Source organism: Rosa rugosa, chromosome 6 (assembly GCF_958449725.1).
Source record: "Rosa rugosa chromosome 6, drRosRugo1.1, whole genome shotgun sequence".
NCBI classification, from domain to species: Eukaryota; Viridiplantae; Streptophyta; class Magnoliopsida; order Rosales; family Rosaceae; genus Rosa; species Rosa rugosa.
The window spans coordinates 43,682,898-43,709,054 of record NC_084825.1 but is presented as its reverse complement, the minus strand read 5'-3'; the positions used below and the strand labels follow the sequence as shown (position 1 = coordinate 43,709,054).

The 26,157-nt window shown below is 40.5% G+C and overlaps 4 protein-coding genes and 2 long non-coding RNA genes across 6 annotated transcripts; 2 read left to right on the top strand and 4 right to left on the bottom strand.

Moving 5' to 3' along the window:
* The first annotated feature begins 11,973 nt into the window (after positions 1-11,973).
* LOC133716831 (uncharacterized) lies at positions 11,974-14,440 on the top strand. Its single transcript, XM_062143486.1, has 9 exons — positions 11,974-11,977; positions 12,093-12,227; positions 12,304-12,495; positions 12,587-12,823; positions 12,894-12,928; positions 13,011-13,097; positions 13,207-13,357; positions 13,454-13,968; positions 14,078-14,440. Exons 1-9 carry the CDS (start codon positions 11,974-11,976, stop codon positions 14,438-14,440), a joined length of 1,719 nt encoding a protein of 572 aa, XP_061999470.1.
* A 1,526-nt stretch (positions 14,441-15,966) lies between these two features.
* LOC133718246 (uncharacterized) lies at positions 15,967-16,952 on the bottom strand. Its single transcript, XR_009850175.1, has 3 exons — positions 16,906-16,952; positions 16,532-16,630; positions 15,967-16,235 (listed from the first exon to the last, which is right to left on the bottom strand). It is a non-coding gene; the product is annotated as an uncharacterized LOC133718246 (long non-coding RNA).
* Positions 16,953-17,532: 580 nt separating this feature from the next.
* Positions 17,533-19,192, bottom strand: LOC133718245 (uncharacterized). The gene is made up of 3 exons (XR_009850174.1): positions 18,827-19,192; positions 18,641-18,714; positions 17,533-17,722 (listed from the first exon to the last, which is right to left on the bottom strand). It is a non-coding gene; the product is annotated as an uncharacterized LOC133718245 (long non-coding RNA).
* A 566-nt stretch (positions 19,193-19,758) lies between these two features.
* On the bottom strand, positions 19,759-20,337 carry LOC133718707 (salt stress-induced hydrophobic peptide ESI3). The gene is made up of 2 exons (XM_062145575.1): positions 20,195-20,337; positions 19,759-20,100 (listed from the first exon to the last, which is right to left on the bottom strand). Exons 1-2 carry the CDS (start codon positions 20,273-20,275, stop codon positions 20,017-20,019), a joined length of 165 nt encoding a protein of 54 aa, XP_062001559.1. The 5' UTR covers positions 20,276-20,337; the 3' UTR covers positions 19,759-20,016.
* Positions 20,338-22,385: 2,048 nt separating this feature from the next.
* Positions 22,386-24,101, top strand: LOC133713405 (uncharacterized). Its single transcript, XM_062139413.1, has one exon. It carries the CDS (start codon positions 22,647-22,649, stop codon positions 23,814-23,816), a length of 1,170 nt encoding a protein of 389 aa, XP_061995397.1. The 5' UTR covers positions 22,386-22,646; the 3' UTR covers positions 23,817-24,101.
* Positions 24,102-24,349: 248 nt separating this feature from the next.
* LOC133714050 (uncharacterized) lies at positions 24,350-26,152 on the bottom strand. The gene is made up of 3 exons (XM_062140058.1): positions 26,004-26,152; positions 25,175-25,439; positions 24,350-24,716 (listed from the first exon to the last, which is right to left on the bottom strand). Exons 2-3 carry the CDS (start codon positions 25,391-25,393, stop codon positions 24,603-24,605), a joined length of 333 nt encoding a protein of 110 aa, XP_061996042.1. The 5' UTR covers positions 25,394-25,439; positions 26,004-26,152; the 3' UTR covers positions 24,350-24,602.
* Positions 26,153-26,157: the final 5 nt, after the last annotated feature.

Genomic DNA, 26,157 nt, shown 5'->3' with positions numbered 1-26,157 from the left:
CTTCCATACTCTTTTATCTTTGAATTGAAATTCAGAGTTGGTTTCTTTGATCTTCGGGTTTGAAGCTGAAATTGGGTTTCTCCATGTTTGATGTTATAAAACCCCAAATCAGTTTGTTCTTTGTTGGTGTGCGAATTATTTGGTTATGATCTTATAATTTCTTCACTGTGATTTTCTGGTATAATAGAAATGGCCCACTTACTCCACTAAGAGTTTTTTAACCCCATTTACTCAATCTAACATCCATTAACAGTTATCGTTGCTTTATAGCAGTTAAAGCGATTAGAGCCGCCAATAGTGCGCTCTTTGCTAGTTGGTGCATTGTTGAGTACATGTGTTTAGAGACTCAGGATAATATGTTAGGAGGTTCTCTAGTTATCTATTGTAATCAGGGGTTCATGTCAAATGTCCCCCCTTTGTATTCGACAGTTTCTTTAATCTAAGCCACCCAGGCTCGAGGGCTGCACCGCCCCGTCACCAAAAAAAAAAAACATCTATTAATAGTTTTGCCCATATTTTAATTAATAAATTACATCTCAACTCTCAGACTCTCTCTTAAATTTATTTTCTCTCTCCTCCCCCCACACCGATTTCTCTCTCTCTCTCTCTCTCCATGTCTGCAGATCAAAAATTTCCGATTCAGGTTTGAATTTGGGTTCGGTTTGTCGGGCCTCCACCATCAAGCCACCGCGCCCACCACTCCACCGTCGATGTCGGGCCTCCACCGCCGCCGCTCTGTCCCTACCGTCAGACCACCAGAGGATGACGCCATCCAACTCCACGATCTAGCTTCACCGGTTTTTTTGGTCAGATGTCCGGGAAGCTCCGAAGCTCCACGCCAGAATCGGGTCTGGGCTTCGCCGATTTTGTTCGTCAGATGTCCAGGAAGCTCCGGAGCTCCACGCCGGAATCGGGTCTGGGCTTCGTTGGCAGGGCTCGAACGACGTCACTTTGTTGGACAACGTCGTTCTGTTTTTTTTTTTGGTAAATTTGGCAGAAGGCTTATAAGGAAAGAAGAAAGAAGAATGAAAAAAAAAAAGTTTTATGAAGTAGTTATACATGTCTATTGCGGGGCAATAATAAGATTATTGGAGGTAATAATATGATTATTTAATTAATAAATTACATCTCAACTCTCAGACTCTCTCTTTGATCTATTTTCTCTCTCCTCCCCCCTCACCGATTTCTCTCTCTCTCTCTCTCTCTCTCTCTCTCTCTCTCAACTCGTCTCAGACTCTCTCTCTCTCCATGTTTGCAGATCAAAAATTTCCGGTTCAGGTTTGAATTTGGGTTCGGTTTGTCGGGCCTCCACCATCAAGCCACCGCGCCCACCACTCCACCGCCGATGTCGGGCCTCCACCGCCGCCGCTCTGTCCCCACCGTTTGACCACCAGAGGATGACGCCATCCAACTCCACGATCCCAACACCTCTAGGCTTCGCCGGTTTTTTTGGTCAGATGTCCGGGAAGCTCCGAAGCTCCACTCCAGAATTGGGTCTGGGCTTCGCCATTTTTGTTCGTCAGACGTCCGGGAAGCTCCGGAGCTCTACGCCGGAATCGGGTCTGGGCTTCGCTGGCAGGGCTCGAACGACGTCACTTTGTTGGACGACGTTGTTCTGTTTTTTTTTTTTTTTGGTAAAATTGGCAAAAGGCTTATAAGGAAAGAAGAAAGAAGAATGAAAAAAAAAAAGTTTTATTGAGTAGTTATACATGTCTATTGCGGGGCAATAATAAGATTATTGGAGGCAATAATATGATTATTGGGAGGCAATAATATGAGTATTGGGGGGCAATAATATGCATATAAATTGATCAATTGTGCTTGTAGTGTATTAATTAAAGGAGATTTTTGTTTCCACAAAAAGACAGGTATTCCTAAAACCAAAAGGAATAAACTGATGTTTTACTAATAGTTGTGCATGCATTTAGAGGGACACTGAAAAATGAGTTGACTGAGTGAGTTCTGATAATTGCAGCTTGCTGCTGGCAGTGGGAAATTCATTTCAACAGCATCTCTTAAACCACCAAAGATATTTAGTGGCGTTAATTAATCTTCACTAGCTGCAACCAAAAGGTCTTCTTTGCGCAGAAACTATGTTTAGATGGGAACTGCAAAGGCTTCAGCTGGTAGGAAGGAATCCCAAGAATGTTAAATTTCGTCAGATGTAGTCTTATGTTTCTTTCATTGATTATAATGTGCACCAGAAACTAAAGCTGATATGCTCTAGGTACAGGATAATATTCGGCTCTTCCAAAGGAACCTTGCTTGGTGTACACCATTCCGAAAATTGTCTTCATCAGGTTCTCCAGCTACCAAAGACACCCACTGGTGAATCTCCAATGAACTAGAAAAAATAAGTTGATTATTCACTTGACGATTTTGCTGCCAATGGTATACCATCAGCACTCCTTTGAGATTCACAAAGACAGAACAATGAACTCGAAAATCTTCATCAGCATTCTTGTAAGATTTTCACACCAAAGTCTACCTCTTACGCATCATCTGCTAGTTCTCTACTTCTCTTGATGGCTGGTCCTTGGAATCATCATCATCTTCTATGAATCAAAGGTCTGTCAGCTGGCAGATTTCTTTTGGGAGTGATGCCTCTCAGGAATCAAATGTGGAGTCGCTTACATGACCCACGCTGTGTAGGACATGAAAATCAGAAACAACAGTCTTAAATCAACATATGATGCCCTTAGGTCTCTGAGTGCCATCACCGTAGATTTTGTTTTTTGATTAGGTATGTTCATATGATTTGTTTCCTGCTGCCGAATGAACATTGTCAATAGTCTGTTTCAGAATATGCTGTATCAGACTACATAATGTACATTCCTTGAATTGACAGGAGATTCCTTCGGTGTGAACTAGTGTAGCTTTCAGTTTCATTCTGGTGCACAAGACTTGGTGTCAAACTGGAGCTTCAAATCAAAATGGAAAGCTTAAACATCCAAGAAACTTAGAGGGGAAAAAGAATGTGCAGAAGGTTATCAAGAGAATGAAGAGCCTACTATGCATTTACCTGGAGATAACATGTGCAGCCATCAAGATAATAGTCAAAGGGAAAATACATATTCCTGGAAAATCCGAAACTGAAGGTTTAACTAAACAAGTTGGTGCCATTGATTTTGGCTGTGATGTTGTGATGGAGCTCAAAGCAGACAAGAATGCTTTTCATGCCTAACTTTGCAACAAATATATGAGAAATGACGGTTCTTTGGCTTGAAACCTTTGTGTGAGCAAAAGAATGCCAATTTTCAGCTGTTTTGTGTTTCCACAATTTGATTTTCCTTGTTTAGGCCAAGATACTGATCAAATAAGCAGCTTCATTAAAGTCACTTGGACGAGCCAGTATGGAGATACTAGATAGATACCTTCACAGTGATGAATCTGACTGCAGGAGTTGTAACATCTGGCAGGTAAGTGTTATCCTTTTATTTCCACTACCACCAGGAAACTTGCATTGTCCTGAACACGTAGCCATCAGTAGAAACAAAAGCAGCACTCTTCTTTTCATTTTCAATAGCAGAGTTCAGCTGCATCAAAGTTTTAAACCTTATACCAGAAACAACTAGATCTTTCCACCCATGACGAGATGCAGCTTGACCTTTCCACTAATGACCACATGCAGCTTGATCTTTCAACCCATGACGAGATGCAACTCAATCTCTCCACATTCGAAGTTAATCTGGTTTGACAATTGCAGGAATTTATGGTACACCTAGACTACATTTTCATCTCAGTGCTCTAGATTTCTTGGTTATAAATGTCCACTAGTTTTGTTGATTCCATATAGAGATTTCAGTAGGTAGTAGTCAAAGGTTTTAAAAGAATCCTAAAAACAGAGGATCGAATTAAGTGAAACATTAAGGGGTTTGGGACAAAAAAGTTTAACAAAGACATCCTACAGCAACATCCCTTGGAGATTCTTGAATATTCCAGCATTTCAATGTTTTTGTCTGATTTTCTTAGGAATTCGATTTCAGTTTTGCTATATGTATGTGAATAAGGTTTTATGTGGTTTGAGATGAGGAATTTCTGACTCAGAATTTTGGCAGAGCTTCGCTATTCAATCAAGCTTAAGAAATGGTTACACCTTACAGGTATTTATAGAGGAAGCAATACTTAAGAGCTAAGCCACAGCTACAGTATGTGAGGCTTCATAACTTCTTGTTTCCCATTATCAAGCAAAGTTATCCCTTACCTTTTGCATACCAAACATATAAGGGAATGAGTTTTCGGTCCAAATTCTGCAAACCAAACAAGGCCACCAACAGTTATTCTATTCAAAACTACTTATAAGTTTCTTATAAGGAAACTGTTAGAGATGCACCAACTCACTCTTAACAGTAGTTTGCTAGACTAGCATTACGCCTGGCATCACTTTACAATCGTCAAGTTTAGCCGGATACAACTGGCACTTAAATGCTGAAGTGGTTAACGTACGTACGTACACTCCCCTTCATCTCAGCAGAAGCTGAGACAGAAATGATGTTTGCTTCTAGACAGGGCAATCAGGGCTATGCAAGCCTTTGGTAACAATGTCCTTTAGATTGTTCACAGTACTGTTTATTTGGGTGATAAATTGTTCACAGTACTTTGACCATACACATTGGGATAAAATGACGTCCATGAGAGAAATATCATTAAATTGAAACTGTTTAAGTAAAATAGATTCGAGAGAGAATTGTAGAGAGAGATGTGTATTATTATTGAGAATAGAAGCCCTATATATAGGGATTACAAAGTACTAGTTCTAATGTTACAAGGAATACCAATCCGTGTAGGATTGAGAAATCTAGAACGTTCTCTCCTATTGCTACTCCTAGTTTGATAAGGCACACTAAATCGATATTCCTTCAACACTCCCCCTTGTGCCGCTTCAAACTTGGTGGTGACGCTTCATTCGTTGCCTCGTTAAAAACCTTGCCAGGTAACAAAAACCCTGTGGGATAAAAATAACTCTGGTCGAAGGACAAAAAGAGCACAACACGTCTTTCACTCTTCGAGATCGAACATGTAGACATCATAACTCCCCCTGATGTCGATATCTCCCCCTGATTGCTACAATCGTGGGAGTTCGGATAACTTTCTCAATCCGATGCTCTTCACATGTTTCTCGAAGGTGGATTTAGGTAACGACTTAGTGAATAAGTCCGCTACATTATCCTCTGATCGGATTTGATTCACTTCAATCTTTAGAAGTGATTGTTGTTGCTGATTATAAAAGAACTTAGGCGATATATGCTTGGTGTTGTCGCCTTTGATGAAACCTAACTTCATTTGTTCAATACAAGCTGCATTATCCTCATAAATGCATGTAGGTTCATCTGTGGTAGACTTCAAACCACAACTTTCTTGAATATGTCGAATCACAGACCTTAGCCATATACATTCACGAACGGCTTCATGTAGAGCAATAATTTCTGCATGATTCGAGGAAGTAGCAACAAGGGTCTGTCTTGTAGACCTCCAAGATATCGCAGTGCTTCCCATGGTAAAGACATAACCAGTTTGGGAGCGACCTTTGTGAGGGTCAGAGAGGTACCCTGCATCAGCAAAACCCATCAAGACATCATTGTCGTTTTGATGGAGGGAGATAGGAGGACGCCGGCCACCATGAGCGGCGGCGGCAACATGGCCGGCGGCCATTCCATGGACGGGGGCGTTTTGCCTTTTGGGGTCCGATCCCAACTTTCTGTCATTCATTTTCTCTCTGTAGGGATAGAATAGGCCCATATCAATCGTACCTCTTAGGTATCGAAAGATGGTCTTTACACCAATCCAATGGCGGCGTGTTGGCGCAGAGCTATGTTGAGCTAACAAGTTCACTGCGAATGAGATATCCGGTCTTGTGCATTGAGCTAAGTACAATAATGCGCCTATTGCACTCAAATAGGGCACTTCGGCCTCTAATGGTTCTTCGTCCTCATCCCTTGGACGAAACGGATCTTTTCCGGGCTCAAGACTACGGCCAATCATGGGAGTACTCACAGGCTTTGCTTTATCTTCATGAAAGCGCCTTAGAATTTTCTGAGTATATGCAGACTGATGGATCAAAATCCCATCACTACGGTGCTCGAGTTCTAAACCGAGACAACACCGTGTTTTCCCAAGATCTTTCATCTCAAATTCGGATTTCAAGTATTTAGCAGTTTCCTTCAACTCATCTAGAGTTCCAATTAGGTTCATGTCATCGACATAAACTGCTACGATTGCAAATCCGGAACTTGTTCTTTTAATGAACACGCATGGGCATATTTCGTTGTTAATATATCCCTTCCCAATCAAGTAGTCACTTAGACGGTTATACCACATCCGTCCGGATTGTTTTAATCCATATAGTGAGCGTTTTAATCTTATTGAAAACGCGCTCCGTGGTTTAGAGCCACTTGATTTGGGTAATTGAAGTCCATCTGGAACCTTCATATATATCTCTGAATCTAGATCCCCATAGAGATATGCTGTAACCACATCCATAAGCTGCATGTCAAGTTTTTCGGAAACTACCAAACTGACAAGGTAGCGGAACGTTATAACGTCCATTACGGGAGAATATGTCTCCTCGTAGTCGATTCCAGGGCGTTGTGAGAAATCTTGCGCCACAAGGCGGGCTTTATATCTTACCACCTCATTTTTCTCATTACGCTTTCTAACAAAGACCCATTTATGGCCAACAGGCTTTACACTTGGGGGTGTTTGCGTTACAGGCCCAAATACCTGTCTCTTTGTTAGTGAATCCAATTAAACCTGGATCGCATCTTTCCATTTAGGCCAATCTGCTCTTCGTTGACATTCTTTAACAGAGCGAGGTTCGATAGCATCATATTCTATAATTCCTTTTGCAATATGATATGCAAATGCATCATCAATCGCCATAGAATTTCTATCCATCATCTCATGTACACTAGTGTAATTTATGGAGATCTCTCTATTCTCTGGAGTTGGTTCTGACATTGGAGCGTCCCCCAATGATGTCTCTTGGACATAACCATAATCCGGAATATTCTCATGAGATGGATTATTCACATCGATGATTAATGGATTATTTTGTGCCAAACTCGCTTTCTTTCTTGGGCGAGAATCCATCGAACCTATGGGCCTCCCGCGCTTCCTGGCAGGAGCCGTGGGCCTAGCCATAGCGTCACCATCATTGAGTGATGGGACGTTGGCGCCATGCTCATGCATTCTTGAGTTGGCGTTATGTCCTCTACTTTTAGGGACTTCAATCCTTGCAGGCACGTTTGCAGCAGGTATGTGTGATCTCGTCACTTTAGCGATATCAGAAAACGCATCAGGCATCGATTCTGCTACGTTCTGAAGATCGAGAATTCTCCGCACTTCAATTTCGGACTGTGCGGTTCGGGGATTAAGATGAGACAGAGTGGGGACAGACCACGACAGTTCCTGTCGTTCCTGTTGAACATTGATGTTCTTATCTCCCCCTAACGACGGGAAGACTGTCTCATCGAAGTGACAATCCGCAAATCTAGCGGTAAAGAGATCGCCTGTCAAGGGTTCTATGTAGCGGATAATCGTTGGAGAATCATATCCAACATAAATGCCTAATCGTCTTTGAGGACCCATTTTGGTGCGCTGTGGTGGCGCAATTGGCACATAAACTGCACACCCAAATATGCGTAAGTGTGAGACATTAGGCTCATACCCAGTCACCATCTGGGACGCAGAAAAGGGTTGAGTGGCAGTGGGCCTCAGACGAATAAGCACAGCTGCATGCAATATTGCATAGCCCCAAGCAGAAATAGGGAGATTGGTGCGCATTACCAATGCCCTAGCGACCATTTGTAGTCGTTTAATGGTGGCTTCTGCGAGACCATTTTGGGTGTGAACATGAGGAACAGGATGTTCAACATCAATCCCAATGGACATGCAATAATCATCAAAAGTCTTTGATGTAAACTCTCCAGCATTGTCTAATCTTATAGACTTAATAGGATGATCAGGGTGGTGAGCCCTTAACTTAATTATTTGTGCTAGGAGTTTTAGCAAATGCAGTGTTCCTTGTGGACAATAGCATGACACGTGACCAGCGTGTCGATGCATCAACCAATACCATAAAATATCGAAATGGTCCGCATGATGGTTGAATAGGTCCACAAATATCACCTTGGATTCTTTACAAGAATGGTATATTTTCCTTGGTGTCCTTTGCATAGGATGGTCTCGATCCTAACTTTGCTAAAGAGCAGGCTTTGCAGAACGAATGATGGGCTTTAGAAACAACCAATGAGGATTTTGGTTGAGCCACAAAATCACAAGTGACTTTAGAAGTAAAAGTTGGAGACAAAGGAGCCTTGGTGGCGTCAATGCCACCCTGAGGCCGCAGGGGGAAGGCGGCGCCGGCCAAGGATGGCCGGATTTGGGGGTGAACGGCGCCGTGAGGCGCAGGGGCTCCTTCGGTGTCCAAAAACTGAGTTTTTACTTCTTTTCGTTCTGAAAAAGGATGTCCGTGTGAAGTCTTTAATATACGGATCATCATGTCACGACCTGGGTGTCCCAAACGGTCGTGCCAAAGCCTATATGTGTCGGAATCCCATAAATCATCTCTCATGACATGGTTGGATTCAATGACTCGAATAGTGGTTGCATACAACCCACTAGAGCGACACATAAGTTTCTCTAAGACTCGTTTATGTCCGTAGTCATTAGAGGTGATGCAAAGGAACTCTTGTCCATTCTCACAATGTGTTTCCACATGAAAATCATTGGCACTTACATCTTGTAAGTAATAAAGTTCGAAAAATATGTCCATGACATGAGATAAAATTAATCGATACTTTATTAATAATAGCCAATGATTACATCAAAGTTTCTTGACCAAAATCTAATCCAACATAAAAATCAAACCGTAGACAAATCGTAGTTACTCAATCCGTTCGGTAATTTCAATTTGGTTGTGACCAGGTAAGGTAAGGCGAGATTTTGGTGGAGCGTTGCTCACTTTTAAAACCGTTCTCTCAGATCAAACCTTGCCTAGACATCACAATTACTCTTGAGTACACCTAGAGGGAAAGAGTTAATACAATAAGTCATTTTATTGATTTAAGGCATAATTGCCATTACATAATTCCTGGAAATATAAAAATCTGCGGCATTTTGTCTTCATCGCCAGATTTAAAGTCTTTGTGAACTCGATGTCTTGATCACCATGATGCGACTACCTTCGTAGGTACATTGCAAATTCAGGTCCATTGATCAGACGTTCCATATCAGAAATAGACACCATAAAGAGGATTCTCCCTTGATTGAGGCGCATTGGCGCAATATGCATAGTCCCTAGGACTGGTGGCGTTGGAAAGTGATGCCCATGGCCAAAGTTGGCTCCATGGTTTCCAACCCTATTTCCCTCAAAATCACGCCTCCTACGGTCGTGTGATTGTCGCCTTGAGCGATTACCTTCTTGAGCATTTCGATCGTATGGATCATGACGTCGATGACGACTTTCTCTAGCCATATGACGATGCTCTTGATGGCTCTCTTGAAGCCTATCAAATTTTCTTTTCACAAGTTCATTGCCATGTCTTTCAGTAGTGGCCATAGCTTCAATAAGCTGTTGGAAACTTGTGATCCGTCTTGCATTTACATGAGTCCGGAATAAGTCAGAGGACCTCATAGCACAGGCGGGGAAGGTATTGAGGGTTTTCTCAATCAACTGGTCTTCTGTGCTCATCTTTCCACAGAGACGCATCATTACTCTGATGCGGAAGGCTTCCGAATAAAATAGCATGACCGTGTCAAATTCAGAGAAGCGAAGATCTTTCCATTCTGCTTCTGTATTCCGAAGTATGGAGTCACGAACATTGCCATATCGTTCGCGAAGCGCATGCCAAAGCTTTATGGCGCTATCCTCATTTATGAACTCAAACTGTAGGTCACTATCCATGTGACGTTTCATGAAGGCAAGTGCCTTGGAATTATCTTTCTCAGTTTGAGGGTCTGGAGCTGTTTCTATAGGACAAAGCTCTTGGATTTTATGCAATAAATCACGGGCAATAAGGTGGATCTCGACATCAGTGACCCAAATTAAGTACCTTTTGCCTGCATAATCCAATGGAACAAAATCGAATTTGTTCATGTTTGACATCCTGAAAGATGAAACAAGAACAAGTTAGTTTCGGAGTCAATGCTTCCACGAAAACTAATATAAATAAGATTTCCGAGCTATGCTACAAGAAATCGATTTCCAAGAATAATTGGATTAGACCGAAACAATGATGTTTGTATGGTCGTAAATCGATGCTTACGGACGCTCTTAGTCCGAAGTCTTACGAACGCTCTTAGTTCGTTAATTGCGTGAATCCCCACGATTCCGCTTTTCAATGATCGAACCCACGTTATAAGAAAGGTGGGATGTAGAAGAAGGGAGGTTTTCAAGTCTCCGAGAAAAGAAGAAGAAATATAAATTCCGAATTATAGGAACTTCAAAACTTACTCTTTTGAATACTTACATGTATTTGGATCACGCGCGTGTCGATGCAGGCGTGATGGAGCGAAGCAATCCGAGTAGAGGCGTGCAGCGAATGTTTATAAGGTCAAGCTTGTTGAAATTCGGAGCAAATTCTCTTCTGAACAATTTTCACTTTGATTGTTGTACTGGTCTCAAAATAACTCCGATAAGGCTGAAATTCGGAGGTCAGATGGAAGAGACAGAGATGAACAACTTTGATGAAGAAAAGATTTTGATCCGAGGTTCCGAACTAGATGTTTCGGAGCCTGCAAACAGACGGACGTGCACAGGAAAGGGGAAAGGTGCAGTCGGTGTGCGTTGGTGCTGCAGGGGCAGTAGGGATGCGTGCGCAGGGGCGCGTAGGTGCTGCAGGGACAGCAGATGTGCGACAGAGCTGCAGGAGCAGCAGTGCAGCGACGCGGGGCTGCAGACGCACGGGCGCGTAGCGCTGGGCGCGTAAGGAGCAGGCTGCAGCGAAGGCTTGGCTAGCTCGGGCTAGGGACTGCGGAGGTGCGCGCGGGGCAGCAGGGGCTGCGGAGGCGTGCGGGGCAGCAGTGGGCGCAGGGGCGCTTAGGGCAGCAGCAGCGAGCGAGGCTAGCGAGAGCTAGGAGCTTGCGGCAGATCTTTGAGGAGAACAATTTCTTTTCAGGTTTTTGGGTTTTAGCTTTTGTGGTTTAGGGCTCGTGCTGATAACGTGTTTAAGTAAAATAGATTCGAGAGAGAATTGTAGAGAGAGATGTGTATTATTATTGAGAATAGAAGCCCTATATATAGGGATTACAAAGTACTAGTTCTAATGTTACAAGGAATACCAATCCGTGTAAGATTGAGAAATCTAGAACCTTCTCTCCTATTGCTACTCCTAGTTTGATAAGGCACACTAAATCGATATTCCTTCAACAGAAACTTTTTTATTAAGACAAAATTAAATCATTTCTCTCATGGTTATATATATATGGATGTGGTTCATGGTTATATACGTTGAAAGTTTACAATTGGTGCAGCAGTTGATGTTTGACTTAAATTTTACCAAAAATTTGAAAAATCAAAAACCATCATTAAAGGCAATCAATAGAGAACAAAGGAACAAAATTAGCGTCTCCATTTTCAAATAAATATTAAATCAGACGTTTCATTTTCGGAATAATCACTCTTTGATTGTTCTTTCAAAACCGCAACTTTGTCTTCTTATTTTAAGTTTTCCCTCTGCAACTCACTCTGTCTCACTAGCTCTCTTTCAAGAAAACAAGAACCCAGTAATCTGGATTTGAAGAAGCTGAAGCTCCAAACACCATTGGCTATGTCCTCCACTAATGAGTTTCGAGAACGTGGCTTTCCAGGTCCTCCCTCCCTCTCTCTCTCTCTCTCTCACACACACACATTTCTTAGTAGACAGTCCTAAACTTCTTCTTGTTATATCATTAAGTATGATGATCATGCTTCAATTTAGTCTACAAAAACCTGCTTACAAGAGTATGAGCATGAATTCAGTAAAAGATGTCAAAATGGGTTTGTTCCGAGAGGCACTCGAGCCAATGTGCCTACAATTAGTGTTTTCCTTGATATGTTTTCTTCATGAATTTTAGTATTGCTTAAACAAAATTCTGCTTCAAACCCCGTTCAGATGACAGACAGAAGCTTGATGGGTTTATACTATTCAACACTGTGAGTCCACAAGACAGCCAAGACTTAGAAATCAATTCCATGTTTAATATCCGAAAGAGTTTGGCTTGGGACAGTGCCTTCTTCACAAATCCAGGTACTCCTTTCATGAGATTCAACAAACATAAGGTGTCTCTCTTCCTTTTGTTCACTGCCTAAATCCACATTTTCAGGAGTCTTGGAACCTGAAGAGCTGCTTCAGACTACGAGTTCTGGAGCTACAGGCAATGCAGTTAACCTACTTGGAAATGAGGAAGAAATACTGTTGCCTTCGGAGTCTTTGGAGCCTGAAAGAACCAGAAAATTTGAGAGCTGTAGTTATCGAAAGAGCTTAACTTGGGATAATGCCTTTTACACTAGTCCAGGTATGAGTTAAATGATATGTAATCGTTATACTTTGGCCTGTTATCAACAGTTTGGAACCGTATAGATTTCTGGTTTGGTACTTGTACTCAGGGGTTTTGGATCCTGAGGAATTGTCTATAGTAAACAAAGGATTCAAGAAATCTGAGTCTCATCAACTTCTTGCCATTCAAGAAGTTTGGCGGTCCACGGAGTCAAAGTCTACAACAGATAGCGGCAGTTCTGCTCTGGCAAGCCTAGAGTTTGAACTTTTTGGGGACAAAATGTTATCTATGCAGAAGCCAGCTAGTCTGAAACTGAAAAGAGGAAGGGGATTGCAAAATGTCCACTGTAAGTATACTGTCTTCCTTGTAAACCCGTCACTGTTCCATATGACAAATGCTTTTCTTATACTTTTCAGCCACGAAGAAAACTGATGCTTCGTCTCGGGTGAAGGTAAGTTCTTGAGATTGTACTGTCATTATCCATTATTTTTCTGGTGGCTTTCAAGAGTGAATATGTATATTTTGGAATTCAGATGAAAGCCTCAGCATCCCAAAGGCAAAATCTTAATAATCAGCCAGAAAGGATTTTAAAGGAGGTTTTTGTTTCCTCACAAAGACAGGTACCTAAAATCAAGAGGAATAAACTAATACTTTACTAATAGTTGTACATGCATTATTTAGAGGAACATTCAAAAATGAGTTGAATGACCAAGTGCTGATAAATTGAAGCTTGCTGCTGGAAGTGGGAAATTCATCCCAACAGCATCTCTTAAACAACCAAAGTTATTTAGTGGCGTTAGTCACTCTTCAACAGCTGCAACCAGAAGGTCCTCTTTGGGTGGAAACTATGTCAAGATGGGAACTGCAAAGGCTGCACGTGGTACTAAAGTCATATGCTGATTATATACAATAGTATGCTGTTTCATTTGTTGATTATAATGTGCACCTGAACTAAAGTCACATGCTCTAGTTGCAGGACAATGTTCGACTCTTTCAAAGAAACCTTGCTTGAGGGCTTCATCCGGTATTGTCACTCATAGTTCTACACCATCCCCAAAATTGTCTTCATCAGGTTCTCCAGCTGCCAAAGACACTAGTGAATCTCCAATGAACTCAAGAAGAAAATTTGATTATGCACTTGACGATTTTGCTGCCAATGGCTTAACCATGAGCAATCCTTTGAGATTCACAAAGAAAAACAAAGATGAACTCGAAAGTTCTTGTCAGGATTCTGGTAAAATGTTCACACCAAAGTCTACCATTTACGCCTCATCTGCTGCTTCTCTTGATGGCTGGTCCTCAGAATCATCATCGTCATCTATGAGTCAAAGATCTATCAGCAGTCAGATATCTTTTGGGAGTGATGCCTCTCAGGCATCAGATACGGTACATTGTGTTGGACAGGAAAATCAGGAAACAAGTCTCCCAGATCAGAATATGAAGCCCTCAGGTCTCCGAGTGCCATCACCGAAGATTGGCTTTTTTGACGAGGTGAGTTCATATATACGATTTGTTTGCTGGTGCCGAATGAACATTGTCATTAGTCAGTTTTGGAATATGATGTAGGCAAGTACTTAATGTACATTCCTTTGATTGACAGGAGATTACTTTGGTGCAAGCAAGGGGTAGCATGCATTTTCATTCTGTTGTGCCAAGCACAGTGTCTCAAAATGGAGGTGCAAAGCTATATGGGAAGCTTAAACCTCCAAGAAACTTTGATGGGAAGAATAACGTGCAGAAGGTGCTCAATAGAGTGAACAAGGAATGCACCAAAGAGAATGAAGAGCCCAATATACATTGTCCTGGAGAAAACATGTGCAGCGGTCAAGATAATAGTGACGGATATAATACATACTACTTCAAAAACCAAATTGAAGGTTTAACTGAACAAGTTGGTATCATTGATCTTGGTTGTGATGTTGTGATGGAGTTCAGACCAGACAAGAATGCTTTCCACGCTTAATTTGCAAGAACAAAGTTCTGAAAAATGCCAGCTTTCCTTTGGCTTGAAACCTTTCTGCGAACTAAGTGTCAAATTTCAGCTGCATTCAGTTTCTAAAATTTGGTCTTCCTTGAATAGGCCAAGAGATATTAAGTACAGACTGTTTCATCACCAAATCTCTCACTAATAAGCTCAAACAACTTTGATCTAAAAGAATAAGAAAGCTAGTTCTAGCATTTAGGGGCGATGAACTCCCTCGATAAGCCTAAGAACTTCACCAGATTATATCTGAGTTGACTCCAGGATTGGTAACATCAGGCAGGTAAGTGTTGTCTTTTTATTTCGCCACTATAAGGAAACCTCAATGTAGTTTAAGCAACCATAAAAAAAATCAGCAATCTTCTTTTCATTTTTCATCAGCTGAATGATTGCATATTTTCTGATAACAGAGTTACGCTGCTCATCAATTCCACTGCATCAAAGTTTTAAACCTAAAACTACATTTATTTGGCTTATTACTGTAAAGGTCTAGAATCTCATTTCTACGTTTTGGGGACTTATGAATTTGCTAGTGTATATATCTAGGGTTAAGGAGGACAGCTCAGCAAACAACCAAATTCTGGCAATGGAAAGGTTATGTTTTGGCTAGTAGAAAAATTGGAGCAAAACAAATGTGAGTGCTAACAGAGGCATAATTTACTGGCTCATTGGTAAAGCCACAACGCCAAAGGAAATACAGGGTCACATGACATAGCAACTCAAAATGCATGAAGTTCTCTTATAAACCTTTGGGAGTTTTGAGACTATGACAGGTTGAGATAAAGAGGCCCTTCTTTTCTGACTGTAGATGGAATAGCGGGAGGTCAATATATTGAGATGAGAGGAGTTTTTTTTTGAAAAGGAGATGAGAGGAGTTAGAATGATTATGTTTGTGACTTGAGATGAGAGGAGTTGGAATGATTATGTTTGTGACTGTAGATGGAATAGCGGTAGTTCATAACAGATATGTTATCAACACAATTTTAGGCTCAAAATATATTCAGATGAAAGGATTTGGAATGATTAGGTAGAGGTAAGATCAAAATCACTGTTGGTTAAGATGGGGAATCTATTATCATCTAAACATGTACATTATACACTACAGGAAAACGAGTCATTTACGACGTGCTAAAAACGCCGTAAATGAAAATTTACGACGTGCAAATCCGTGCAAAAGTGCGCTCTTATAGACCGCGTCGTAAAAAAAAAATTTTTTAACTTTTTTACGGCATGCATAATGCACGCCGTAAATGATCCAAAAGCACGCTGTAGAATTTGCTTTGCACGCCGTAAATGACTCAAAAACATGCAGTAAAATTTGCTTTGCACGCCGTAAATAACCAAAAAGCACGCCGTAAATTTTGCTTTAAGGCATGCTTTGCACGCCGTAAAATTTAGTTTAAGGCATACTTTGCACGCCGTAAATTTAATTTTTTTTAAATAAAAAAAATCAATTCTCTATTGTTCCAATATCACCCAAAAGTTTTATAAATAAAAAGAGTAACAAATCTGTCTAATTCTTTGCTTGTTGCAAAGAACCTTCACTTGTATAAAAAGTTGAGTAGTATACAAACAAATGTTGTGAAGCAATCACAAATGAAGCTTATAGCAAAACCAATAAAAAAAATAAACCTAAAGTACATAAGGGTGGATTGCCTCAACACAGCACATTCCACTTGAAAGACATCTTGTTTCTTAAGAGACCAGCTTCACTTTGGATCTTCATGATAAATTTCAACACTTACAGATGCCTCTTGTGTCCCCATTGAAGTTGGAACTGGACAATATTGAATAAGACATTAATAAATAGATGGTCATAAGTCTGCTAAGTTATCAACACATACATCCTAGAATGAAGATAAATTCCTAGAATTTACAGAACCAACAAGTGCTATTGGTAAGTGTCAAAACTTCTAAGTAGAGTTCATCAGAGTTTAAGGATACAACTAATGCCTAGACACCAAACAGAAACCATGTAAGCTTAAATTCTCAAATGGACTAATGAACAAGCAAAGAAAACTACTTTTCATTTTCCTTAGTACAGTAACTACATTGAAAGGTGAAATAGTATACCTTCCTATCCTTCCAATGTAATCATCTATACAAGAATGCAAAGAGATGTTGCTGCACCGGGAGGCCTTTGTGGCATTGCCATGGAAGCCTCTTACCCCACTGCATAGTGAACCAGTAAAAATTGAATCAAAGCCTTCTAACATTGTAGGTATATGTTTATCATGATATGTACAAGAACTTATGTGTGTAATACTAAGAAAATAGATCACTAAGAAAGCTAGTAACTTCATGAATTACAGAAAGTGTGCCCAATGTATGAAATCAAATCACTTTATCAATAGAAAATATACATATTTGCTATCATGAAACCTTTGGGAACTATGTTAAGCAAATTAACACCAAGGAAAAGAATATAGATATGGAATAGAGTTTACCATGTTTATATTGAACCTTGCTGTAGCTATAGCAATCTGTGGTGCTAAGAACACGTCAGTCTGCAATTAGAAACATCTAATTGATCAGATTTGCTTTAAAGAGCTCAAATAGCTTGGGAAAAAAAAAACATCAATCAAGTCTCTTCTATTTCTGTAGAGAGAACAACAAAGACCATCAAAATTTCACACCTTTGCATAACAAAGTTAACAGAGCCAACAGAGGATAATATAAACCAAAAGTGAAGAGTGGTAAATGTACTGAATTAAAAGGCTTATAGAAATTACCCTGCAAGCTTTCTGGCAAGGTACAAGAAAGGTTTCTCAAAGTTGTAATTGCTCTTGGCAGAGATTTCATAGTACTGGAGATTTTTCTTCCTATGAAAGGTAACCTCCTGTGCTTTCACCTGCCTATTCTTTACATCCACCTTGTTTCCGCACAAAACAATCGGAATGTTCTCGCATACCCTGGAAGCAACAAAGAAAGCCAATTAGCTAGAAGACCATTAAGAATAAATAGGGACTGACATCAGTAGCAATATGGAATAAAACCCAACACAAACCTGCATAGGTCACGGTGCCATGTCGGGACATTCTTGTATGTCAAACGAGCAGTGACATCAAACATGATAATGGCACACTGTCCATGAATACTGGGGGGAGTGGAGCATAAAAATGGATAGTAGTACGGTACTGGGACAAAAAAAACAACCTATCCATAAAAACAAACCAGCTGTCGCTGCTAACAACCTATCATTGCAAGCAACATTGAGACAGCTGATAAGCCTTTGATGTTGTCAGGATTTAGGAAATTTGTTCACTGAAGAGGAAGAACCAATAGTGGTCAGATGCATACAAGATTGATTTTACAAATTGAAAAGGAAATACTCTTCATTTCAGATGCTGAAAGCAGATCACTAATGCAGGAGAAAAAAGGTTAGTTCCAAAATAAGTTCCATTTTAGCACTGTATTATGTCCAGAGCAAGGGACAGAAAAAAAAATCTGATTTAAAAGTAAATAAACAAGAATTTCTAAGACCTATTGTTTGTTGTCAAAGACCTACTCCTTGTGTCCACGTATCTGTTTTCCTTAATGAGTGACAGCAAAAGCTGCATATGGCATTGATACTTATATATTCTATTGCATCTCATCATTTGCTCCTTAAATCTATGTGACCTCTCTACTGGAGGAACCTTTGTTAACATTTACCAAAAGGTCTGCATACTGAGTTTCCTAAATTAGTCTTCCTATTTTGAGGAAATTTCATCTTGATGTCAAGAAATAGGCTGCCAATTAAAAGTCTAGCACAACTGACAAAGTTATGAATGAAACCTTTTACTTATAAATATAAGAAGCCATTTTAAAGTTTCTTATTTACTCCAAATCACAAATATTATAATCTCTGAAAAAAGCAGCTAAGCACAAGTCTTTCAATTGATAATTCCATTCTGAAACCCCAAACAGAGCTTAAGGGGAATTTAATCGAACACCTGGTGTGCGATAAACACCCACTTCCACAAAAACAATCATTTCAAGAGAAAAAATTGCATCGATCTATCTCAAAATTCATATTGAAAAAGAAAACGATTCTAGACTGAGAGTAACAATAATTCAGACAAACTCTTAACACAGACTCTAGCTAAGCAACCAACAAAGATATCAATAGCAACATCAATGGCCTCACAGAAATTTCAAATAAGCAAATTTCGATCATGATAAAATAAGATAGAGGTGTACCTTTGAATTTGTATGGTGCTTCAGAGCTGAATCATTGATGATAAGATCTCAGTTCTTCAGGTGCAGATGAAGCTCTGAGAGAGAGAGAGCAGAAATCAATTTAATCGAAAATGAATAAGGAAATTTCAAGGTTCGAAGATGCAAAATCCAAATACAAAATCAAATTCAACAGAAAGATCAGAAAACCTAAATCAAAGCACCGACGGCGAATTGCTTGTGAGCTGGTTCACCGACGACGAGAGAAACGCTCTCCGGTTGCGGATGCAGAATCCAACATGAATAAGGAGGATTAGGAGTACGAATCTGATCTCGGCGGACTCGTGATTCGAGCTCTTGCGGTAATCGGTGATGGCGGTGAGACGTCGTACGGCGTCTTCCGTCTTGGTCGACGTCATCGCGGCGGTGCTTGGGAGGAGAAATGAGACAAAGGAAGGCCCGGCTCTCAAGGCTTTTGGGAGAAGAAGAAATTGATGGTTCTCGTCCCTTATCGGACGAGAGAGAGAGAGAGATCAGATAAGGGAGAGCGGGGTTTAAACCTCTGATATGAGAGGGAGAGATAATTAACAAATTTTCTAGCGCTTTTTTACTGCCAAAACACGGCGTGCTTTCAACGCACGCCCTAAATTTTGTTCTAAAAATGAGAGTTTTACGGCGTGTATTTAATGCACGCCTTAAATGATACTCATTTAAGGCACGCATTAAATGTGCGCCGTAAATCACGTGTCGTGAATAATCATTTTTCCTTTAGTGATAGTTTGACAGACAGAATAAAAATCACCAACATTATCTATTTATCTTTCTAGATAAAACAAGTTGCATCAATTAGTTTAACATATAATATCTTGATTGTAAGTGTTTTAATGTTTATTCGAACTCATAACCTTTGTTAAACTCTTTATTGAGTCTAGGTGACTTAATAACTTGTTGAATATAATGGTAAAATATATGAATGAGGATTCATTTTAATTAAGGCTTTGAAACATCTGATAATGGTATTGATGCAAACCACCATCTCAACTATCCAGCTTATAATCGGTCACAACATAATTCCTCTATCAATATGAGGAATCGCACCAAATCCAACAAGTTAAAGCAATCAATTAAGTATGACTACACAATTTTAATCTCTCCTGATGCCAATCCAAACAAGCAGCTCACATATTATACCATATTTCCAAACAAACCTTAACACACATTCAATCAGTTTCTGTATGCCACAACAATTCTGATAGAAAACATAACAAAACACATGACCATTTACAAGGAAAACGAGCTAAGATCCCAGATTACAAACCACAATAATGAAAATCACCAAACTGGACAAACCCACAATGTTGTTGCCATTATTCTTTCAAAACTCAAAACCTTGTCACAAACTATCCCACTAGTACATATATTGCATATATAATCCCTGGTATATATCCCAATATTGTCAGCAACAAACATATCAAGAACTCTACCTGCATTTTTCCACAATCCAATAACCGGTCAATTAAATTTTCAAACCAAAATAATCAAATGGGATTTGGGTATAGAGGGGAAAAGAATACTTACTCCACAGCCATAACGAAGGAAGACCCCAACAGGTGGAAGAAGTATGGCCAAGATCACTTCTAGGAAAGTTTCTGAACCCATGACGATAGCTTCTGAATTTGGGGGAGGACTTTATGCTGGAAGATTTGGATAGTGGAACCGAGTTAGATTAGTTCAGTGGTTATTATATAAGTGAAAATCCAAAATCAGTTGGGCATAGGTGGTAGTAATCTTGGGTGCCACGTGGGGTGAGAGATTGACACGTGTGAGATTAAAGCCATGCAATTGGGGTTTCATTTGTATACAATTTGATCCAAGACCAAAATAGAATGGGGGAATTTCTCACACCATGACAAAAGTTTATTATAATTTACAGTCTACAGATGCTGTAGACTGGTAATTAAGGGTTTGCAGGGGAACGAGTTTGCTTTTCATCTTTTTTAGAGAAAACTTCAGCTACCGTCCCCAAACTATGCTGCCAAGGCCAATTTGATACCTGAACTCTCAAAAGTATCAATGTGATACCCAAAGTCGTATTTTGACATCAACGTGATACTTCCGTCAAAAATCTCTAACGGCTCCGTTTGTTTGCTGACGTGGCAAGCACGTGGCCCCCCAAAAAAAGTGCAATGACCGATTTACCCTTTTTTTTTTGTTAATTCATTTTTTTTCTTTTCATTTCTTTTTCTCCTTCTTCTTCTTCTGGGATCAATCGCTCTCTCTCTCTCTCTCTCTTCCTTTCCCAATCTACTCCTCTCTCCTTTCTATCACAAAAAGGCAGATCGAACCAGAAGCACCTGCGGTGCATGAAAGTGGATTCCGATGGCGAAGCGGCAGCGCCGTTGACAGCAAAGAAGAGGGGATCGAGGCGGTGGGGAGAAGGGTAAGGAGGGGAGGGGAATTGGAGGGGCAGTTTGACAGGCGGAGGATCGAGAGCGCCGGCGACAGCGAAGAGGAGGGGATCGAGGCGGTGAGAGAAGCTCATGTTTGAATTCAAAACGGCGGCGGACAATATGAAAGATGCGATTTTGAGAGGGGAGAATGAAGAGGTGGAGGAGGAAGACGACAAGCCGGCGCCGGTTGCTGCTGCTGTTGTTACTAACCCGATCTATACACTGTAGGCGTAGATTGGGTACAGTGCGATCACAGCTCCCACCACCCAACCCCATCGCTTTCCTTTACTCTTCTCCCCCACCATCAAATCTCCGAAAACCCTTTATCTGATTGGAACCCACGAAAATGAAAAAAGGTAAATCTTTCTGGGTTCTGCGATCTGTTTTGTTTTGGTGGGAGTAAGAAGAAGATGGGGTATTTATAAAGGAGGTGACTTTGAATTTTGAATTGGGGGTCTAAGAGAGGTAATTATGGCTCTGTAGGCGTAGTTTTGTTTGATGGTTTTGCTTAATGTGATGGACAATGGAGTCGGTGACGGGACAATACCAATGGGCAGAGGGCAGCTAGGAACAAAATCAGCGGCGAGGAACTACGGGATGGGCAGGTCGGAATTGTCCGGGAAATTAACGCGGTATTAGTCAATTTGGGTCTGAGATGGGCCGGATTGGGGGACTTGGTAGTTTAGGTCTCTAGCCTCTGGATTACGAAGTTTTGGCTTCAATGTAGTTGAGTACTTGTCCTGTGGGTTCATAAGTTAAGAAGAAGAACATGGAATTCGTAGTTCCCGCTCACTAATCTATCGAAGTATCAATGGATGAACAAAATTAGTTTCAACTGGAAGTGAATTGGTGTCCGGCGAAGACGGGGGTTTGATGAACGGAGGTTGCGGCTGAGGTTGCAGGGGTTTGGCTAGAACAAAATCCCAGAAGAAGAAGAAGAAGAAGAAGAAGAAGAAAAAGAAATGAAAAGAAAAAAAAATGAATTAACAAAAAAAAAGGGTAAATCGGTCATTGCACTTTTTTTGGGGGGCCACGTGCTTGCCACGTCAGCAAACAAACGGAGCCGTTAAAGATTTTTGACTGAAGTATCACGTTAATGTCAAAATACGACTTTGGATATCACATTGATACTTTTGAGAGTTCGGGTATCAAATTGGCCTTGGCAGCATAGTTTGGGGATGGTAGCTGAAGTTTTCTCTCTTTTTTATATATCGCAAGTTTTAAGAGTCTAACTTCTTAGGTAATTAAGGTTTATAAATCTCAAAGATTGGTATTTCGTTGCTCTGAGAATGGTTAAGTATGTTGTCTTTGATCACAGAGCTTCTGCCTCTTTTCCTTAACGCTCCTTATCTTATTCTCTTCCGGATTAATTTATTTTTGGGTTCGGGAAACCCAAACCCAAAAGGTTTCGAACTTGTCTCTGATGTCTCTCCATTTCACAGAGAGAAAAGGATTCAGCTTTAGGCGCTTACTAAAGGGGGGCCTCAGAGAGCAGTTTCAGTCTTTGGAGAGACCTCGGGAGAACTGAATCTGCTGCGTGCCGGAATCTGGTTTGGGACGTTGAGCATTTTGGTGGATCGATGATGGGTGAAAGAGGAGGTCCTTACTGCTCTAAGAATTCTAAGAAGACTGACGATTACTGCGCTGATGAATCAGGTAGACTATTAAGCACGTCAAGAGCTGGCTGCATTCTCGGTGGGTTTGATATAAGAGCTCTCATAATTCTCATTATCCTCATTCCAACCTGCATTTTTGGCATATATGCGCATGGACAGAAGGTTTCATACTTGTTGCGACCATTATGGGAATCAGCACCCAAACCTTTCCATGATATCCCACACTATTATCACGAGAATGCGTCCATGTCTCACCTCTGCAGACTTCACGGTTGGGGCATCCGCGAGTACCCTAGGCGTGTATATGATGCTGTGTTGTTCAATAATGAGATAGACATCCTTACAATACGATGGAAAGAACTGTATCCTTACGTAACTAAATTTGTTCTCCTGGAGTCAAATTCAACATTTTCTGGAATTATCAAGCCATTGTATTTTGCAAGAAACCGGGATCAGTTCGACTTTGTTGAACCCCGGTTGGTTTATGGGAGGGTTGGAAGAACATCCAAGAAAGGAGAAAACCCATTTGTGGAGGAGGCATATCAGCGAAGAGTATTGGACTTTCTCCTCCAAGAAAAAGCTGGTATTACCGACGATGACTTGTTGATAATGTCTGATGTTGATGAGATCCCAAGCAGACACACTATCAATCTCCTGAGGTGGTGTGATGATATTCCTCAAGTTCTTCATCTTCGGCTGAAGAACTATCTTTATTCGTTTGAGTTTCTTGTGGACAACAACAGTTGGAGGGCCTCAGTACACAGGTATCAAGAGAATGTGACCAAATATGCTCACTTTCGCCAGACAGATGATATCCTGGCAGATGCAGGGTGGCATTGCAGCTTTTGTTTTCGCAGAATCAGTGAGTTCATATTTAAGATGAAGGCATACAGTCACAATGATCGTATCAGATTTAACAAGTATCTAAACCCTAAAAGAGTTCAGGATGTAATCTGCAAGGGAGACGATTTGTTTGACATGCTTCCAGAAGAGTACACATTCATGGAAATCATTGGCAAAATGGGCCCTATTCCTCATTCCTACTCAGCTGTTCATCTCCCAGCATGTCTATTGGAGAATGCAGACAAGTATAAATTCCTGTTGCCTGGGAATTGCGAAAGGCAAAGCCAGTGAGCTTCTCTTTTCAGTAACTTTTTGATGTCTGCTGTAAACATAGTTGGTCATGCAGCTTGAGGAGTCAGATGATGTGTTCAACCATACATCGATGAACTGTGGTGTATCGCTGACCTAGTTGTCCTCATTCTCAGCTACATTATATCTGATTCTTTTGAAATGTGTCGGGGCTGGACTAGAGGCTTCTGGGCATTCAGGGTAATGTTGCGTACATAACTTTTACTGGAGTTTGGTTTTGTATAATATGGAGCATGCCTATCTACTGAAAGGGAAGAGCTTCTGCTGTGATGGGATTGGTCGTGCTTATGTTTTCTTAGCTTTTCTTTTCATTTTTTGGTAAAATGTTTTCACAGCTTTGAGATTGCATAATTCCTGGATATACCAAAATTTTAAGTACAAGGGTGCCTCCCTATTTGCTTGTTTATGTGGTGAAGCTGACTTTGTTTATAACATCTGAATTGCTTTAAATTTTTTTTATTTTTTATTTTATCAAATTTCATAATCTATAGTGCAGTCGAAAAAAAACACAGAGATTTTAACACACAGATTTTAAATTGAAGGACCTCTATCATTTTCTGGAAAAGCAGTACAGACTATCAATTCAATTGCTGAGAAAGAGCTTATTTTTGTCAGAATAGATAAGCACTCAAAAAGATTGTTCCTTGCAGTTGTTGGCAGCAAACAACACTAGTTCATGAATAGAACTTCGTTCCCCAGCGTACATAGTTGGGTGGAGGCATATTTTTCTGCCAAAATAGAATGGAACAGAGCATACCTAGCCAAATATCAAGGCTGGTAAACCTCTGGAAGTTGAAGACCAACACTTGCAGCCGACTTTCCAAGTACTCTTTTCATTTCAGCTGATCTGTCTATGGCTATGTTGTAAGAGAACAATAGGTCCTGCACACATTTGCAGAATTAGAGGCTTGATGAAGATAAAGAGAACTTTCTGATGTAGATGTATAATCTCTTAGATAGCAAAAGTTAATGGAAAAGAAACAACTAGATGCTAGTAAGTAGTCACACAGTTGACAAACGCTGGCACACTGTTACTCAGCATAGATAAGATTCCTGAGAAAACTAATTTGTACCATCACAAATGTAGCCAACCGTTTTCATTAGATTTACCATTGTTTTATGTAAATAGAGGATTTAAATTCTCCATGCCTGTAACTGAAAACCCAGATCATATTCCTGTATTTTGAGTAAATAGAATACTGGTAATGAAAAGATTAAAATTTGATTTATTGAAAAGAAAACACTTCAGTATCTGTTACACTACATGGGAGCAACCAACCAACCAACCTAATATAAAGAAACATCACAGTTTACTCTATCGCAATGAATAAAAGCAATACCTTGTGATGGTGCACACTGTTGAGAAGATAAGTGTAATCACGGGCGAGCTTAATCTTCTGCCGGATGGAAGAGGGATCTGACAGTTTGCCGTTGTTCCTAAATTCTTCAGTTACATAATCTCTGAAATGCCGCTTAGTGTCTTCTTTGGCAACGTGGTTCTTGACAGCTTTGAGAAGGTGGCGGTACGCCTTAGCAACTTGCAAAGCTTCGGCACTCATTTCCAACCAACTCTCTAGCTTATATAACCTTTTCTATTTCTCCACCCTGCATCATCAATTGAGGGGTTTCTCATCATGAATTAGCATACTCATAAGCCAATTTTGAAAACTCCACGGTAACAACAGATAAACGAAAACCAATTCATAAAACACAGACTCTAATTTTGAGAAAGGCCAATACGAAAAGTTAAAAATCAACAAAAACATTACTCAAATCTACAGGAGGAGAAAAACAACAGAAGAAGCAGAACCATTAGCAAAATTACACAACCAACAGATGCATACAGCTACTATAAGACATTAAGAGCTCAATTCGAAAAGAAGGGTTCTGGGTGCAAATGAAACAAGATTGAAACTTGACTAGAGTCTAGAATCCAACAGTTCAAGCACAATGAATCATGAACTAAGTTTCATCACCTCAACTGAACCCAGCAAACAACACCCAAGTTTCCACCATTAATGAAAACAACTACCAACTACCATCTCAAGCTCATCTTTTTCACTCAGGAATTTTCACAAACACCTGGCGTATGCAACACCAAAACCACACTCAGACAGTAAAACCCTCCAAAACGGAAGCTCAATAACGAAAACCCAGAAACCAATTTACCCGTAGAAGCAGCCGGCGACGATTTGAAGATCGGAGACTACTCCGGTTGCGGCAATTTGACCCTCCGGGGCGTGCTTCGCTATATCTGGGTCTCTGATAACAGGGTCACAGCTTCCTTAAAAAACAGTTAAATACCCGACCCGCCCGAATGGTG